The sequence below is a fragment of the Nerophis ophidion genome, linkage group LG01, assembly GCF_033978795.1.
Source record: "Nerophis ophidion isolate RoL-2023_Sa linkage group LG01, RoL_Noph_v1.0, whole genome shotgun sequence".
Classification (NCBI taxonomy): Eukaryota; Metazoa; Chordata; class Actinopteri; order Syngnathiformes; family Syngnathidae; genus Nerophis; species Nerophis ophidion.
In genome coordinates this window covers 19,298,272-19,318,337 of record NC_084611.1, presented here as the reverse complement: position 1 = coordinate 19,318,337, position 20,066 = coordinate 19,298,272, and the positions used below count along the sequence as shown (strand labels likewise).

At 40.0% G+C, this 20,066-nt stretch overlaps 1 protein-coding gene across 1 annotated transcript in view; it reads left to right on the top strand.

The window, feature by feature from the left end:
* The window catches only part of abhd17b (abhydrolase domain containing 17B, depalmitoylase), a 54,045-nt gene extending 35,794 nt beyond the window's left edge, over window positions 1-18,251 (top strand). Inside the window, exons 3-4 of the mRNA XM_061897846.1 lie at window positions 5,482-5,661; window positions 12,541-18,251. Of these exons, the coding sequence (XP_061753830.1) occupies window positions 5,482-5,661; window positions 12,541-12,760 (400 nt within the window). The 3' untranslated portion in view covers window positions 12,761-18,251. The remainder of the gene's footprint in view (window positions 1-5,481; window positions 5,662-12,540) is intronic.
* Window positions 18,252-20,066: the final 1,815 nt, after the last annotated feature.

Sequence of the window (20,066 nt, the reverse complement as noted above, 5' to 3'; positions counted from 1 at the left end):
TTATGTCGGAAGAGGCTGTTCCTGAGCTTACGTTATGTGTCATGTGTTTAAGTTTGCATGCTTCCCGCTTATTATGATCCACTTCAGGATTGCAGGCTTGAGTGTTGGTGGATTGTTCATGACTTCTCCGTGTGCGAGGCACAGCCAGGGACATCTGGCCTGTGATGTCAGCAGTACAGGGGCCAACAGAGGACTTTTTCATTTGGGGACATCTCTTTGAGTTCTGCAAACATGTACATTGAATACACGTACAAGTGTAAACCTTTTGTTATGTGACAACCATTGTGGACACAGCAAGGCAGTGTTCTCAGACTCCTTCTGGACTAGTCAGCTGACTTGCTGTAAGAGTGGGTAACCAGAATCAGTTGCGGAATGTCGTCTTTTGCCTTTAAAGGGGAACGGCACTTTTTAAAAACAATTGTGGCTGTCATTCACATTTGTTATATAAGACAAGAGAACATGTTTTTTTTTTTTTCATGCATTCTAATTCACAAATAAACGTTAGCTAAAGTCAGCTAACAAAAGCGGTAATGAGAGTTGGATTTACTTAAAATTGTGTACATTGTTTCCACATGATGAGAATGTCTTTAATACCTTGTCACTTGTTGAACCAACATGCTTTATTCATGTTAAGCTATTTAAAAGAATCAAACAGTTTTCTTAAGGGAACACTAATCAAATCAGTATTTGCAAAACCATGTGATTACTGTATTTTCAGGTTACTTGGATTTTACAAAATGCTAGTGCAATTTGTTAATGTGAATATTATCTAAAGTAATGGTGTAAATTTAAAGCAGTTTTATGTCCTTACAACCCAAATGTGGTCTCCCAATGTTACTGATTTTAAGGCAGTCAGATGCATTGTAGTGTTGTGAATTGTGTGTGCATCCAAAAATCGAAAACTATTGCAATGAGAAAACTGGCTGTTTTGATTTCTTTAAAGTTGAAGATCCAAATAAGCCTTTTAGCATAAACAACCAAATGAACATTAGAGGAACAAAAATAACAAACGGTTTGTCAAAATTCACAACATTAAGTTCACAAAAATACAAGTGTTACTGATTTTAAGGCAATCAGATGCATTGTAGAGAGTGTTGTGAATTGTGTCTGCATACAAAAATCGAAAACTATTGCAATGAGAAAACTGACTGTTTTGATTTCTTTAAAGGTGAAAATCAAACTAAGCCTTTTAGTATAAACAACTAAATGAACATTAGAGAAACACAAATAACAAAAACGGTTTGTCAAAATTCACAACTATTAAGTTTACAAAAATACAAGTTTATTCTCCATATAAAATATTTATATTTAGAAAAAGCAAGTTAACAAAAATAAAATTATACTTCCTATGTGAAATATCTACGTAAAAAATTTAAGTTCACAAAACAAATTCCATCCATCCATTTTCTACCACTTATTCCCTTTTGCGAACCCCGCCCACCTCAACCGATGCAAGGGGGTTTGGGGGGCCGGGGGTGTATAATATAAGCAGTAAGAGTCATGGATGCATTGCATTCTGGGTATTTGTTATGTTGTGTTTATAATGTGTTACAGAGCCGATGTTCTCCAGAAATGCGTTTGTCATTCTTGTTTGGTGTGGGTTCACATATTACTAAGAGTGTTAAAGTTCTCTATATCACAACCTTCAGTGTGACTGGTGTGACTGATGAACAAGACCCCTGGTTTACACAGTAGTATAAGCAAAAAAAACTCTTTATACTCTGTAATTCATTATACATTTCAAAGGAGTGTTGCGGCTTTCGTTGCCGTTGTGAAATGGGTCAAAATGGCTCTTTGAGTGGTAAAAGTTGCCGACCCTGCATCCTCCTCCATTTTGAAAATGACGACAGGTGAAGCGTCACTCATGACGTCACGAATTTGACCCGGCGGTAATATTAAGTATGCACTAATAGTTCAAGGCAGGCGCATATTACATGCCCGGTGGCAATTCAAGGAAATACGGTATGTCATATGGAGTTGAGATAAGTTTATGAGAGCAGATTGGGCGTGCGTGCGTGTGTGTGTGCCTTTTCAAAAGGCGGTGTCTGTTGCCAAGCGACGCGTGACGTCAGCGAGGGTTTCAGCTAAACTGTTGTTAGCAGTACAGTTTGTCGGCTCTGGCGGCTGTTCTGTTGAATCTTTTCACCGGCTTGTGCTACCTTTTGGTTAATAAAGAAGAGCTGTCGTTTTTTAGTTGAAGTTTGTTGTGGTTGCGGTCTTGTTTGTCTCGGAGACTTGTATTTCCCGCACTCGGCTGGAGGCTTCTGTTTAAGCAAGAATAAGTTTGTTGTGCTCGTGCCTCTTTTGATCAAACTTTGCAGCGTGCAGTCACTTGTTCCACGCCTGTTTCCACAAAATCAAACCACTGGCACTTTTTATTTGCTATTGAACAAACGCCCCGCTCTCGATAGCGTTAGCATTAGCCATGGTTTGCTGGGTTTTCCGCTAGGGAAATGAGGTTGGAAACTACGGAAGCACCAGGGGGTAAAAATTATGCGGGAAAAATAGGGTGGAGTGCTATCTCCGGGTTGGGGAGAAGATCTTGCCCCACGTGGAGGAGTTCAAGTACATGGTGGATCGTGGGATCGACAGGCAGATCGGTGCGGCGTCTTCAGTAATGCGGACGCTGTATCGATTCGTTGTGGTGAAGAAGCTGAACCAGAAGGGAAAGCTCTCAATTTACCGTCAATCTACGTTCGCTTTGGGTTTTGACCGAAAGGGCAAGATCACGTGTTTTCTCATGACCGAAATGGGTTTCCTCCGCCAGGTGGCGGGGATCTTCCTTAGGGTAAAAAGCTCGGTCATACGGGAGCAGCTCAAAATAAAGCCGCTGCTCCTCCACATCGAGAAAAGCCAGATGAGGTGGTTCGAGCATCTGGTCAGGATGCTACCCAAACGCCTCCCTAGGGAGGTGTTTAGACCGAGGACATTTGGAGAAGACTTTCTCCCGGCTGATCTGGGAACGCCTCGGGATCCCCTGGAAGGAGCTGGACGAAGTGGCTGAGTATGGCTTCTCTGCTTAGGCTGCTGCCCCCCGACCTGACCTCAGATAAGCAGAAGAAGATGGATGGAACAACACTACTAATCATGGCAGATTTCAAGAGAGCCAACGATGACTACTTTGAGACAAAGGATGATCCAGAAATGTATAGTTGTGAGCCAAAGTATAATCAAGGTCATCTGCAAGTTTTAAAGCTGTGTGCTAATAATATGCAACTGTAGCGAAACACAAATGATCATGTAACAGTATTACCAAGTGATAAGATATACAAACTATCAACAAAATAATACAATTATTTACTGTACAAAGTCTGCTCTCACTGGGATGCTGACTTGTGGGATTTTTATATCTTCCCGTTTAGATGAAGAATTAATCATAATCCTCACGCAGGTAACAAAAATAAGGTCGCGAATGAGAGTCTTTTGGTGTCTTTCTTGCTATCTCTGGGTATAAGTTGGATGTCAAAGTTGACCCACTTTGACATCTGTGGTTTATGTCCACAACCTTCCACTTATCCAGGTGAGAGGCATAATTTATAATCTCAAATTAACGTTCACCAACTCTGAGGCGACGCAGCAGCTCAGTCTGTCAATATAACAGCATAAGCGAGTTAGCTCTCTGCGATCACTGCGCCGCTAAAAGTAGTTCCTCTGCGTTAGCGCTTATAATAACAATATTGCTAATACTTGGTTTATATTCAAGTCACGACATGTAAATGAAATATTGTTGGCGGTTTCTAGACGTTTTTCAGAAGGTTTTTTGATTGCAAGAGTGTACTCATGTTGGCTAATTATTATGCATAAAAAAAACAAACATGTGTGCTTGTTTTAAATAGGGATTGAGAATGATTGGGAATATTGCCCCGAAAGCGCTTTCCCCCTTTAAAGGGGAACATTATGACCAAACCTATGCAAGCGTCAATATATACCTTGATGTTGCAGAAAAAAGACCACGTATTTTTTTAACCGATTTGCGAACTCTAAATGGGTGAATTTTGGCAAATTAAACGCCTTTCTGTTTATCGGTCTTTTAGCGATGACATCAGAACGTGACGTCACCGAGGTAATACACCCGCCATATTCATTTTCACATTACAAACACCGGGTCACAGCTCTGTTATTTTCCGTTTTTTCGACTATTTTTTGGAACCTTGGAGACATCATGCCTCGTCGGTGTGTTGTCGGAGGGTGTAACAACACTAACAGGGAGGGATTCAAGCTGCACCACTGGCAAGAAATTTTCCGCCAGACCCCCATTGAATTTACCAGAGTGTCTTCACATTTGACCGGCGATGCTAAGACAGACATGGCACAGAGATGTATGGATAACCTGCAGATGTATTTGCAACGATTAAGTCAACGAAATCACAAAGGTGAGTTTTGTTGATGTTGTTGACTTATGTGCTAATCAGACATATTTGGTCACGGCATGACTGCCAGCTAATCGATGCTAACATGCTAAGCTAATTGATGCTAACATGCTATTTACGCTAGCTGTATGTACATTTGAAACTAGATACTCACATTTAATGCGAAACAAACACTTACCAATCGACGGATTTAAGTTGCTCCAGTGTCACAAGATGCGAAAGTCCTGATCGTTTGGTCCGCACATTTTACCGGCGATGCTAATAAGGCAGCCATGCTATGGGCCACTTCATTAGGTACACCCACGCTATGGCCGAATAGCGCCAATAGCTATTCGCTCAATAGCTTCAATTTCGTTTTCGCTATCTGCCTCCATACGCCGACCATCTGTTTCAATACATGCGTAATCTGTTGAATCGCTTAAGCCGCTGAAATCCGAGTCTGAATCCGAGCTAATGTCGCTATATCTTGCTGTGGTAACCGCCATGTTGTTTGTATAGGCAACCCTGTATGACGTCACAGGGAAATGGACAGTGGTTTCGAAGATAGCGAAAATAAGGCACTTTAAAGCTTTATTTAGGGATATTCCGGGACTGGTAACATTTTGAAAAAAACTTCAAAAATACAACAAGCCGCTGGGAACTGATTTTTATAGTTTTTAACCCTTTTGAAATTGTGATAATTTTCCCCTTTAAGTCTCCCTCTCTCCGTCTCAACCAATCCGTCTTTATTCAGCTACTTTATTATACATGCTTTCCCTTAGAGTCACAGGACCAGAGGTCAGTTTTCCACAAGCATCGTCCTCATGTTGGCTATGCATGGGTCATTTAGGAGGGAGCAATCAGTGAGTCACGAGTAAATATCTTTGCTACGGGAGCAGCATGCGTCGCTCACAAACTGGAAGTGATGCGAGTCAAACTGCAGATCTGATCATTGGAGTATTTTTTTAAAACAATAGTTATGCAGGGACTAGAGTGCGTCTGTCTCATTCCTGTTTCGACCCTAAATCACTTTTCTCACATTTTTCCACCGAGCGGTTTATTACTTGGGTGGCTGCCAGTGTGTGCAGTAAGATGAAAAGAATGATTCATCCCAATGTGTCTCTCCATGCAGGTACGGTATCCGTCCAGAGAACGTCATCGTGTACGGCCAGAGTATTGGAACGGTGCCTTCTGTGGACCTGGCCTCCCGCTATGAGAGTGCCGCAGTGATCCTGCACTCGCCGCTCACCTCCGGCATGAGGGTGGCCTTCCCTGACACCAAGAAGACTTACTGCTTTGACGCCTTCCCGAAGTAAGTCGACTCCTGGCTTGTGTTGAGCGTGTATGTGGGGCGGGGGGGGGGGGGGGGGTGTTACAGCGGTACTCTACCTCGGCTAACAAGTTTAACCTGTAGCCCAAAATATTTGTATCTCAAACCAATGATTCTTTAGTGAAATTAATTAAAAACCAGTTATTCTGTGCTACAAAAAAAACACCACTGTTTTAACTCGGGCTGTCAAAAATAACAAGTTAATTTGTGTGATTAATCATAAAAAAATATTGTGTTAATTATCTAATGCTGTAGATTAATTAGGCATTTCATTTCTTTTTTTTTTAAATATTAATTTACTTTTTTTTTTTAATTATTTTTGCATTAACTGAGTTTTTTAATGTATTACTTTTACATTAATATATATATATTTTTTTATTATTATTTATTCTTATATTAATTAATTTCGGCTGTGATGAGTCTGCGACTTGTCCAGGGTGTACCCCGCCTACTGCCCGAATGCAGCTAAGATAGGCTCCAACGACCCCCCGTGACCCCAAAAGGGACAAGCGGTAGAAAATGGATGGATGGATTTATTTTGGGTCCTTTTATCTTAACCGCAAATAGTTACAGTACCTAAAACCGTACATGGGTATCTATCAGGTCAATACAACATTTTGCTTCAAAACTTAAGATAATACTTTTACTGGATTTTGAGCAAATGAATTAACTACATTCGAGTGAAACTTATGAATATTTTTTTATTTTAAAGTTAAGTCAAATTATCTAAGCAAGTAATTTACTGTGACGGATAAAAAGGGTGATTAATCTGCACTAATGCACTCACTTTCAACATGCCGCGTGCTTTTTAAGAAAAAAAACTAAAACTAAAATATTGCCAGAAAAACAATAGTGTGTGAATATGAGTGTGAAGGTTGTCTGTCTATCTGTGTTGGCCCTGCGATGAGGTGGCGACTTGTCCAGGGTGTACCTCGCCTTCCGCCCGATTGTAGCTGAGATAGGCGCCAGCGCCCCCCGAGACCCGAAAGGGACTAGGCGGTAGGAAATGGATGGATGGATGGATGGATGGATGGATAAAAAGGGTGAAAAATCTGCACTAATGCACTCACTTTTAACATGCCGCATGCTTTTTAAGAAAAAAAACTACAACTAAAATATTGCAAGAAAAACAATAGTGTGTATATGAGTGTGAAGGTTGTCTGTCTATCTGTGTTGGCCCTGCGATGAGTTGGCGACTTGTCCAGGGTGTACCCCGCCTTCCGCCCGATTGTAGCTGAGATAGGCGCCAGCGCCCCCCGCAGCCCCAGAAGGGACTAAGCGGTAGAAAATGGATGGATGGATAAAAAGGGTGAAAAATCTGCACTAATGCACTCAATTTTAACATGCCGCGTGCTTTTTGAGAAAAAAAAAACCAAAACTAAAATATTGCAAGAAAAACAATAGTGTGTGAATATGAGTGTGAAGGTTGTCTGTCTATCTGTGTTGGCCCTGCGATGAGGTGGCGACTTGTCCAGGGTGTACCCCGCCTTCCGCCCGATTGTAGCTGAGATAGGCGCCAGCGCCCCCCGCAGCCCCGGAAGGGACTAAGCGGTAAAAAATGGATGGATGGATAAAAAGGGTGAAAAATCTGCACTAATGCACTCACTTTTAACATGCCGCGAGCTTTTTGAGAAAAAATAAAATAAAACTAAAATATTGCAAGAAAAACAATAGTGTGTGAAAATGAGTGTGAATGTTGTCTATCTGTGTTGGCCCTGCGATGAGTTGGCGACTTGTCCAGGGTGTACCCCGCCTTCCGCCCGATTGTAGCTGAGATAGGCGCCAGCGCCCCCCGTGACCCCAAAAAAGGGAATAAGCGGTAGAAAATGGATGGATGGAAAAACAATACAATGTAATGGACTTTAAAAACTACAGTAATTTTACGAAGCAATGTAATAATAATGTACAGCATTTAACTCAGTAAGCTAATCCTCTGTCAAACTACAACTCCTACAACTTTTCTATATTCTCATGGATAAGTCTTCTATTTAAAAACAAAAGTAAGGCTCTTGTGCTCAGCCTCCAAACAAGGTCACAATTATAACATGCTTTTTATTAACAAAAACACAATTTTAGATTGAAAGGCCTACTGAAATGAGATATTCTTATTTAAACGGTGATGACAGGTCCATTCTATGTGTCATACTTGATCATTTTGCGATATTGCCATATTTTTGCTGAAAAGATTTAGTAGAGAACATCAACGATAAAGGTCGCAACTTTTGGTCGCTAATAAAAAAGCCTTGCCTTTACCGGAAGTAGCAGACGATGTGCACGTGACGTCACCGGTGTGAGGGCTCCTCACATCCTCACATTGTTTACAATCATAGCCACCAGCAGCTATAGCGATTCGGACCGAGAAAGTGACAATTTCCCCATTATTTTGAGTGAGGAGGAAAGATTTGTGGATGAGGATATTGAGAGTGAAGGACTAGAGAAAAAAAAAAGGCGAGGACAGTGGGAGCGATTCTGATGTTATTAGACACAATTACTAGGATAATTCTGGAAAATCCCTTATCTGCTTATTGTGTTACTAGTGTTTTAGTGAGATTATATGATACCTGAAAGTCGGACGAGTGTGGTGACCGCCAGTGCCTCCGGTGGGAGGAGGTAATAGTCCGCAGCAGCTGCAAGACGACGCAAGCTCCGCTCATAACTATGGTAAGAGCCGACCACAATTTTTTCACCGAAACCTGTGGTCGGGAACCATGTTCGCTTGACCGCTCTGTTCCCTAGTCAGGCTTATCTTTGGGAATTTTAAGCAGGGAAACACCGGCTGTGTTTGTGTTGCTAAAGGCGGCCGCAACACACCGCTTCCCACCTCCATCTTTCTACTTTGACGTCTCCATTACTAATTGAACAAATTGCAAAAGATTCAGCAACACAGATGTCCAGAATACTGTGTAATTATGCGATTAAAGCAGACTACTTATAGCTTGGATCGGGCTCGGAAAAAATGTCCGCTACATCCCGAGACGGCAAACACACGCGTCATCATACGTGTCATTTTTCAACGTTTTCAACATTCAAAATTTATAATTGCAATTTAGTAAACTGAAAAGGCCGTATTGGCATGTGTTGCAATGTTAGGTTTCATCATTGATATACAAACTATCAGACTGCATGGTCGGTAGTAGTGGGTTTCAGTAGGCCTTTAAAATATTGCAAGAAAAACAATACAATGTAATGTAATTTAAAAACTACAGTAATTTTATGAGGCAATGTAATAATAATTTAGAGCATTTACCTTGGAAAGTTAAGCCAATCCTCTGTCAAATTACAACTTCTCTAAATTTTCATGGATACGTGTCTTCTATTTAAAAACAAAAGTAAGGCTCTTTGTGCTCAGTCTCCAAAAAAGGCCACAATTGTAACATGCTTTTTATGAAGAAAAACACACTATTAGATTTACAATATTGCACGAAAAACAATACAATGTAATGTACTTTAAACAATTACAGTCATTTTTGAAGCAATGTAATAATCATGCACAGCATTTATCTTTGAGAGTAACCTTCTACCGTATCTCCTTTAAGTTACTTCTCTGTCAAACATATCATCAGCAGTTTCTGTATAATTTCATTGATAAATGTCCTTTAAAGAAAAAAAAAGTTGGGCCATTGTCCTCGACCTCCAAAATAAACACCACAATTTTAAGATGTTTTTAAAGAAGAAAAACACACTTTTAGATGACATATATTGCAAGAACAACAATACAGTATCGATTACTTTACCAACTACAGTAATGTTACAAAGCTTTGTAATGATAATGTACAACATTTACCTCAGAGAGCGAACTTCTGCTTTATTTCCTTTAAGCTACTTCTCCGTCAAACACGTCACCAGCAGTTTCTGTATATTTTCATTGATAAATGTCCTCTTTCTGGAAAAAATGGGCCTTTTGTTTCCATACGGGGCAGATTATTGTAGCAGCGCTATGCTAGTACTGTTTTCGCCAAGATGGGTACATGCACACCTCCTTCATGTTTTTTCCATGATTTCTTTCTTTAATTCAGTGAGAATCTCTTCCCAACACTCTCCTTTACACAAGGGTTTGCACTATCTCCTTTGAAAATCAACATTGCAGTGTAGGAGACCACCTCCTCGCCATGTTTTCAATATCTGGGCAAAAGCTAAAGTATTTAATATCCACAAAAAAAAACATATCAATTCCATAACACTAAGGCAATGGGATTATGACACGAGAATCTTCCATCTGAGGATGGAGATTCCAAAAGGTTCAAATGTGTTAATTGCCATTCAGTTCACGTTTGCAGATGATAGAAGAAAACATGTACTCTGGTTTCAGCACAGACCAATAGCAGATAACAATCAGAGTATCTCTAAAACAGTGATTCTCAAAGTGTTGGCTCCCTCTAGTGGTTTGCCAAAGAATCACTGAATTAAATATTCCAATTGAATCAGTCTGTTTTTTAACATAAAAACCAGTGGTACTATGTTTCCATTTACAGTAACATGCTGTAAAAACCACTGTAATTTGTATAGTACAATTCAATCTAATGAGCTGCCAGGTTTTTACTGTAAAAAACATCCATCCATCCACAATTTCGTTGTTCTTTGAACCTGTTCATTGCAATAATGACAATAAAACTCTATTCTATTTTCTAGCGCTTGTCCCTTTGTGCTGGAGCCTATCTCAGTTCCATTCAGGCGGAAGGCTAGGTACACCATGGACAAGTTGCCACCTCATCGCAGGGCTAACAGACGGACAACATTCACACTCACATTCGCACACTAGGGCCAATTTAGTGTTTCCAATCTACCCCAGGTGCATGTCTTTGGAGGTGGGAGGTAGCCGGAGGGAACCCACGGAGTCACGGGGAGAACATGCAAATTCCACACAGAAAGATCCCGAGCTCGGGATTGAACTCAGGACTACTCAGGACCTTTGTATTGTGAGGCACATGCACTAACCCCAGTTCCACCGTGCTGCCCCGTAAAGAACATTTTACTGTAAAATTCTGGCGAATGACCTGCCTGTTTACAACGTAAAGAAACAGTTGTAGCGTGTTTCCATTTACAAGAACATGCCATAAAACTGCTGGAATTTTCCTGTGAAATTACAGTGACGGCGCTGCCAGTTTTTTACTGTAATAAAAATAGTAGCTCGTTTTCCATTCACAATAACATGCTATAAAAAAATATTGTATTGTAAAGTTCTGGTGGATAAGCTGCCTTTTTTATGCCGTAAAATCTACAGTTATTTTTAAATGTATGATTAAAAAAAAGTAACTTATAGGAATTTGCCTTGCTATATTCATATTTTATTTACTGTTTCAAGTGGCCTACTGATGACAGCCATAACCTTGATAAGAATTGTTCAGTTATATTGTAAAACTTAAAACGTTTCTTGGCGTGATGAATGAAGAGTCCATACCAATAGAAACGTTATGAATGATCAAAGACTGAACGGCACTTCTACTAATGGTTCAAAGCTTTAAAGGCCTACTGAAACGAAATTATCTTATTCTATGTGTCATACTTGATCATTTCGCGATATTGCCATATTTTTGCTGAAAGGATTTAGTAGAGAACGTCCACGATAAAATTCGAAACTTTCGGTGCTAAGAGAAAAGCCCTGCCTCTACCGGAAGTCGCAGACGATGACGTCACATGTTGATGGCTCCTCACATATTCACATTGTTTTTAATGGGAGCCTCCAACAAAAAGTGCTATTCGGACCGAGAAAATGACAATTTCCCCATTAATTTGAGCGAGGATGAGAGATTTGTGTTTGAGGATATTGATAGCGACGGACTAGAAAAAAAAAAAAAAGTTTAAAAAAAATAAACGCGATTCCATTGGGATGGATTCTGATGTTTTTAGACACATTTACTAGGTTAATTCTGGGAAATCCCTTATCTTTCTATTGTGTTGCTAGTGTTTTAGTGAGTTAAATAGTACCTGATAGTCGGAAGGGTGTCTCCACGGGTGTCTTGACGCGTAGTTTCTCTGGGGAGTCGACGGCAGCTATGGACGGCACAAGCTCAGCTTTTGTCCGGTAAAAACTGACTTTTTAACCACAATTTTCTCACCGAAACCTGCTGGTTGACATTTAGTAGGGCTCCATGTTGGCTTGACCGTGCTCTGACCCATAGGAAAGTTTCACCTCCAGGAATTTTAAACAAGGAATCACCGTGTGTTTGTGTGGCTAAAGGCTAAAGCTTCCCAACTCCATCTTTCTACTGTGACTTCCCCAATATTAATTGAACAAATTGCAGAAAATTCAGCAACACAGATGTCCAAAATACTGTATAATTATGCTGTTTAAGCAGACGACTTTTAGCTGTGTGTGTGTGCAGTGCTCATACTTCCTAAAAACCTGTGACATCTCGCGGACACGTCATCATTACACGACGTTTTGAAGACGAAACTCCCGGGAAATTTAAAATTATAATTAAGTAAATTTAAAAGGCCATTTTGGCACGTGTTGCAATGTTAATATTTCAACATTGATATATAAACTATCAGACTGCGTGGTCGGTAGTAGTGGGTTTCAGTAGGCCTTTAAACAGCAGAATTTCACTTTCACCCAGCTGCACCTGCAGTAAGCAAACTTTTCCAAAAGGTGGTGCCATTTGCACAAGCAATAATGTGTGTATAATGAAAACCATTTGCATTATGTCCGTTACCAACAAAAAAATCCATATATTTGCTGCACTGTTTTATAAGCAGCAGGGTACAAAGCGTGGGAAAAAAGTAGCGGTCTATAGTCCGGAATTTATGATAATCACTTTTGAGATAGTGTAGGTCAAATGTGAAATGACGGGGTTGCATTTTCTCACGACGAAGTACGATTCGTGGGCTAAATAACTCACCTTGTGGTCTTCCTCTCCAAAGCATCGACAAGATTTCCAAGGTGACGTCGCCGGTCCTGGTCATCCACGGCACGGAAGACGAGGTCATCGACTTCTCCCACGGCCTGGCACTGTACGAGCGCTGCCAGCGTCCCGTGGAGCCGCTGTGGGTGGAAGGGGCCGGGCACAACGACGTGGAACTGTACGGACAGTACCTGGAACGGCTCAAGCAGTTTGTGGCGCACGAGCTGGTCAACCTGTAGAAGAGCCGAGGAACCGAAGCTGCGGAGAAAACACCGGTGGTACATGTTTTTGGTTTATCGTTACCTTGCTCTTTTTCTTGTCGTGTGGGATATAGGTGCTGTTTTCCTCCTTTTTTTTTTGGGAAGTTTTGGTGGTAGAATTGATCATAAGCCACCTGTCCAGTTCAGGCCGGCCCCAGAGCCTGACCGTACCGTCCACTCCTCAGTTGTGAACTTGAAACACTAACTTCTACTTTTGTTTGTTTTTGAACATCTTGCACAATTGCACAATGCTGAAGCGAGCGCCTCGCGTGTGAACCGCCCGTGTACGTGTGCATACGTCACATTTTTGCTGCCTTTTTGCATACCAAGCTCCTCAGTTCCGAAAGAACACCTCTGAGGTTCTTGGTACTGGACTCCAATAGTGTAATTATTATTTTTGTATTATTATTATTACAGTACGTTTGTATATATTATACATGATGTTTGCACATATCAGCTGTCACTGAAGATGCGTGTGAGACAAAAGGGTGTTGCCAAATGTTTAGTATAATATATCGCAAAGAACTCCTTCCTGTCCTTTTTTGTTTTGTACCCCTCAATAATCTTGCAAATTTTACTGTAAGATCAGCTTCACTATGCAGCAGTTTCTCATATGAACAATTCCCAGATCTTGCTTTTCTTTGGGTTGTAGAATGTTGAATCCATATATAGGTCAGGGCTGTCCAAACTACGGCCCGCAAAACGTCCTTAGTTTAGTAAAGAATCTGGCCCGTGGGGGGTTTTGAAACGTGTTTTGAAAAATTACACAAACAACCTCCCTTAGTCATGGCGCAAAGAGAATGCGACCAACACCAAAAGTCAAGACACTTATCACAACCTGCTCACTGAACTTTGTGGATGTTATAAAAAAGGACCAAGCACTATACATGATTCAAAATGACGCCCAGTGCTTGATGGGAAAAATGCAAAACGCTCTCTCCACACTTCTTTTGACTTTTTTGTAGGTAATTGAGAAAAATCTATTTGGCACACTTATCAATATTAGGCCCATTATACTGTTTGTATATGTTATACATGATGTTTGCACATATCAGCTGTCACTGAAGATGCGTGTGAGACAAAAGGGTGTTGCCAAATGTTTAGTATAATATATCGCAAAGAACTCCTTCCTGTCCTTTTTTGTTTTGTACCCCTCACTAATCTTGCAAATTTTACTGTAAGATCAGCTTCACTATGCAGCAGTTTCTCAGATGAACAATTCCCAGATCTTGCTTTTCTTTGGGTTGTAGAATGTTGAATCCATATATATATAGGTCAGGGCTGTCCAAACTACGGCCCGCAAGACGTCCTTAGTTTAGTAAAGAATCTGGCCCGTGGGGTGTTTTCAAACGTGTTTAAAAAAATTGACACAGACAACCTCCCTTAGTCATGGTGCAAAGAAAATGCGACCGACACCAAAAGTCAAGACACTTATCACAACCTGCTCACTGAACTTTGTGGATGTTATAAAAAAGGACCAAGCACTATACATGATTCAAAATGACGCCCAGTGCATGATGGGAAAAATGCAAAACGCTCTCTCCACACTTCTTTTGACTTTTTTGTAGGTAATTGAGAAAATCTATTTGGCACACTTATCAATATTAGGCCCATTATACTGTTTGTATATATTATACATGATGTTTGCACATATCAGCTGTCACTGAAGATGCGTGTGAGACAAAAGGGTGTTGCCAAATGTTTAGTATATTATATCGCAAAGAACTCCTTCCTGTCTTTTTTTTTTTGTACCCCTCACTAATCTTGCAAATTTTACTGTAAGATCAGCTTCAATATGCAGCAGTTTCTCAGATGAACAATTCCCAGATCTTGCTTTTCTTTGGGTTGTAGAACGTTGAATCCATATATAGGTCAGGGCTGTCCAAACTACGGCCCGCAAGACGTCCTTAGTTTAGTAAAGAATCTGGCCCGTGGGGTGTTTTGAAATGTGTTTTAAAAAATTACACAAACAACCTCCCTTAGTCATGGCGCAAAGAAAATGCGACCGACACCAAAAGTCAAGACACTTATCACAACCTGCTCACTGAACTTTGTGGATGTTATAAAAAAGGACCAAGCACTATACATGATTCAAAATGACGCCCAGTGCATGATGGGAAAAATGCAAAACGCTCTCTCCACACTTCTTTTGACTTTTTTGTAGGTAATTGAGAAAAATCTATTTGGCACACTTATCAATATTAGTCCCATTATACTGTTTGTATATATTATACATGATGTTTGCACATATCAGCTGTCACTGAAGATGCGTGTGAGACAAAGGGGTGTTGCCAAATGTTTAGTATAATATATCGCAAAGAACTCCTTCCTGTCCTTTTTTGTTTTGTACCCCTCACTAATTTTGCAAATTTTACTGTAAGATCAGCTTCACTATGCAGCAGTTTCTCAGATGAACAATTCCCAGATCCTGCTTTTCTTTGGGTTGTAGAACGTTGAATCCATATATAGGTCAGGGCTGTCCAAACTACGGCCCGCAAGAAGTCATTAGTTTAGTAAAGAATCTGGCCCGTGGGGTGTTTTGAAATGTGTTTTAAAAAATTACACAAACAACCTCCCTTAGTCATGGCGCAAAGAAAATGCGACCGACACCAAAAGTCATCACACTTATCACAACCTGCTCACTGAACTTTGTGGATGTTATAAAAAAGGACCAAGCACTATACATGATTCAAAATTACGCCCAGTGCATGATGGGAAAAATGCTAAAAGCTCTCTCCACACTTTTTTGACTTTTTTGTAGGTAATTGAGAAAATCTATTTGGCACACTTACCAATATTAGGCCCATTATACTGTTTGTATATATTATACATGATGTTTGCACATATCAGCTGTCACTGAAGATGCGTGTGAGACAAAGGGGTGTTGCCAAATGTTTAGTATAATATATCGCAAAGAACTCCTTCCTGTCCTTTTTTGTTTTGTACCCCTCACTAATCTTGCAAATTTTACTGTAAGATCAGCTTCACTATGCAGCAGTTTGTCAGATGAACAATTCCCAGATCCTGCTTTTCTTTGGGTTGTAGAACGTTGAATCCATATATAGGTCAGGGCTGTCCAAACTACGGCCCGCTAGACGTCATTAGTTTAGTAAAGAATCTGGCCCGTGGGGTGTTTTGAAATGTGTTTTAAAAAATTACACAAACAACCTCCCTTAGTCATGACGCAAAGAAAATGCGACCAACACCAAAAGTCAAGACACTTATCACAACCTGCTCACTGAACTTTGTGGATGTTATAAAAAAGGACCAAGCACTATACATGATTCAAAATGACGCCCAGTGCATGATGGGAAAAATGCAAAACGCTCTCTCCACACTTCTTTTGACTTTTTTGTAGGTAATTGAGAAAAATCTATTTGGCACACTTATCAATATTAGGCCCATTATACTGTTTGTATATATTATACATGATGTTTACACATATCAGCTGTCACTGAAGATGCGTGTGAGACAAAGGAGTGTTGCCAAATGTTTAATATAATATATCGCAAAGAACTCCTTCCTGTCTTTTTTTTTTTGTACCCCTCACTAATCTTGCAAATTTTACAGTAAGATCAGCTTCAGTATGCAGCAGTTTCTCAGATGAACAATTCCCAGATCCTGCTTTTCTTTGGGTTGTAGAACGTTGAATCCATATATAAGTCAGGGCTGTCCAAACTACGGCCCGCAAGACGTCCTTAGTTTAGTAAAGAATCTGGCCCGTGGGGTGTTTTCAAATGTGTTTAAAAAAATGTACACAAACAACCTCCCTTAGTCATGGCGCAAAGAAAATGCGACCGACACCAAAAGTCATCACACTTATCACAACCTGCTCACTGAACTTTGTGGATGTTATAAAAAAGGACCAAGCACTATACATGATTCAAAATGACGCCCAGTGCATGATGGGAAAAATGTAAAACGCTCTCTCCACACTTCTTTTGACTTTTTTGTAGGTAATTGAGAAAATCTATTTGGCACACTTATCAATATTAGTCCCATTATACTGTTTGTATATATTATACATGATGTTTGCACGTATCAGCTGTCACTGAAGATGCGTGTGAGACAAAAGGGTGTTGCCTGATGTTTAGTATAATATATCGCAAAGAACTCCTTCCTGTCTTTTTTTTTTTTGTACTCCTCACTAATTTTGCAAATTTTACAGTAAGATCAGCTTCACTATGCAGCAGTTTCTCATATGAACAATTCCCAGATCTTGCTTTTCTTTGGGTTGTAGAATGTTGAATCCATATATAGGTCAGGGCTGTCCAAACTACGGCCCGCAAGACGTCCTTAGTTTAGTAAAGAATCTGGCCCGTGGGGTGTTTTCAAATGTGTTTTAAAAAATTACACAGACAACCTCCCTTAGTCATGGTGCAAAGAAAATGCGACCAACAGCAAAAGTCAAGACACTTATCACAACCTGCTCACTGAGCTTTGTGGATGTTATAAAAAAGGACCAAGCACTATACATGATTCAAAATGACGCCCAGTGCATGATGGGAAAAATGCAAAACGCTCTCTCCACACTTCTTTTGACTTTTTTGTAGGTAATTGAGAAAATCTATTTGGCACACTTATCAATATTAGGCCCATTTTACTGTTTGACATTTCTGATTGATTACAAAACTTTATGAAGGTCGTCACAGAAGTAAACACGGTAAAAGTCCAACTTTCACAAATTCTTCGTATCTGATTATAGAAAATATATATCCCTTTTATTAATATGTATGTATTCATATCGTGTGCGTGCGTGCGTGCCTGGCCACATTTTTTTTTTTAGCCCAATGTAGCCGCCAAGTTCAAAGGTTTGGACCCCCCTGCTATGGATATTAAAGATATTGCTTGTATTAACTTTGTCTTTTTATATAATGAAGTATATGTACCACTAATGCCAATCAGGACCTGATTTGGTGCCTGGAGTAGATTTTCCGTTCAGGAAGTTTGTCTTTTGCATATCTAAAAACGAGATTAAATCAACTCCACAGTGCGTACGAACTCAACATAAATAATGTATGCCTCTTTTTTTTTTCTTCTCTGTGCCTGCATGCCATTTTTGCTGCCATTGTTTAATGTTTGCTTGCCCTTTAATGTTGAGCGACACAAAACGTCATACAGTTGTATTTCAATGCACTAGTGATGACATTTACTCTCAGAGCGCCGATAAGCAGAGGTCTAAGGTCATGGTTAGTCCCTCATTGTTTCCCAGCCTATAAACGTTGTGCTACTGTAACTTAATAGCACACGTTTGTTTCTGCACTTTGTAAATACCACAATGATTTCCTTCTACAACCTTTTTTCCGTCGTCTCTGTAACACTTATTTAATACATGATCTTCAAAGGAGTCATCTCTGATTCCGTGTTTTTTATACTGCATATTTCTAGACAGCTGGAACTTGAAATGTAATATTAAAAACTGCAGTAACTCCAATGTGAATGGAAAAAAAATAAAGTATTTGAAAAGCAACCTGGCTTGTGTTTGCAATATTGATTGTGGGGCATTTTTAATACCACTTAAAAGAGGTGTGATATACAAACCATGTTTCCATGTGTTGGATGTAAATATAAACGGAATACAATGATCTGCAAATCCTTTTCAACCCATATTCAGTTGAATATGCTACAAAGACAACATATTTCATGTTCAAACTGATAAACATTTTTTTTTGCAAATCATTAACTTTAGAATTTGATGCCAGCAACACGTGACAAAGTAGTTGTGAAAGGTGGCAATAAAGACTGATAAAGTTGAGGAATGCTCATTAAACACATATTTGGAACATCCCACAGGTGTGTAGGCCAATTGAGAACAGGTGGGTGCCATGATTGGGTATAAAAACAGCTTCCCAAAAAATGCTCAGTCTTTCACAAGAAAGGATGGGGCGAGGTACACCCCTTTGTCCACAACTGTGTGAGCAAATAGTAAAACAGTTTAAGAACAATGTTTCTCAAAGTGCAATTGCAAGAAATTTAGGGATTTCAACAACTACTGTCCATAATATCATCAAAAGGTTCAGAGAATCTGGAGAAATCACTCCACGTAAGCGGCATGGCCGGAAACCAACATTGAACGACCGTGACCTTCGATCCCTCAGACGGCACTGTATTAAAAACCAACATCAGTCTCTAAAGGATATCACCACATGGGCTCAGGAACACTTCAGAAAACCACTGTCACTAAATACAGTTGGTCGCTACATCTGTAAGTGCAAGTTAAAACTCTGCTATGCAAAGCGAAAGCCATTTATCAACAACATCCAGAACAGCGCTGGCTTCTCTGGGCCCGAGATCATCTAAGATGACCTGATGCAAAGTGGAAAAGTGTTCCGTGGTCTGACGAGTTCACATTTCAAATTGTTTTTGGAAATATTCGACATCGTGTCATCTGGACCAAAGGGGAAGCGAACCATCCAGACTGTTATCGACTCAAAGTTCAAAAGCCAGCATCTGTGATGGTATGGGGGTGCATTAGTGCCCAAGGCATGGGTAACTTACACATCTGTGAAGGCACCATTAATGCTGAAAGGTACATACAGGTTTTGGAACAACATATGCTACTATCTAAGCGCCGTCTTTTTCATGGACGCCCCTGCTTATTTCAGCAAGACAATGCCAAGCCACATTCAGGACGTGTTACTTCAGGGTGGCTTTGTAAAAAAAGAGTGCGGGTACTTTCCCGGCCCGCCTGCAGTCCAAACCTTTCGCCCATTGAAAATGTGTGGCGCATTATGAAGCGTAAAATACGACAGCGGAGACCCCGGACTGTTGAACAGAAGCTCTATATAAAACAAGAATGGGAATGAATTCCACTTTCAAAGCTTCAGCATTTAGTTTCCTCAGTTCCAAAACATTTATTAAGTGCAAAGGTGATGTAACACAGTGGTGAACATGCCCTTTCCCAAATACTTTGGCACGTATTGCAACCATGAAATTCTAAGTTAATCATTATTTGCAAAAAAAAAAAAAAAAAAAGGTTTGAGTTTGAACATCAAATATCTTGTCTTTGTAGTGCATTCAACTGAATATGGGTTGAAAAGGATTTGCAAATCATTGTGTTCCATTTATAATTATATCTAACACAATTTCCAAACTCATATGGAAACGGGGTTTGTAATATTAGTAATAATTAGGGCTTGGAATCTTTGGGCACCACACGATTCGATTCAGAAATAATACTTATTTTAATATTGGATGGCTGTTCTATGATCAACTACATTCGTCCCAAAAAATAGACAAACAGCTCTGACAATTCTTATTTTACTTGAAAGAAAACTAGTTTTGT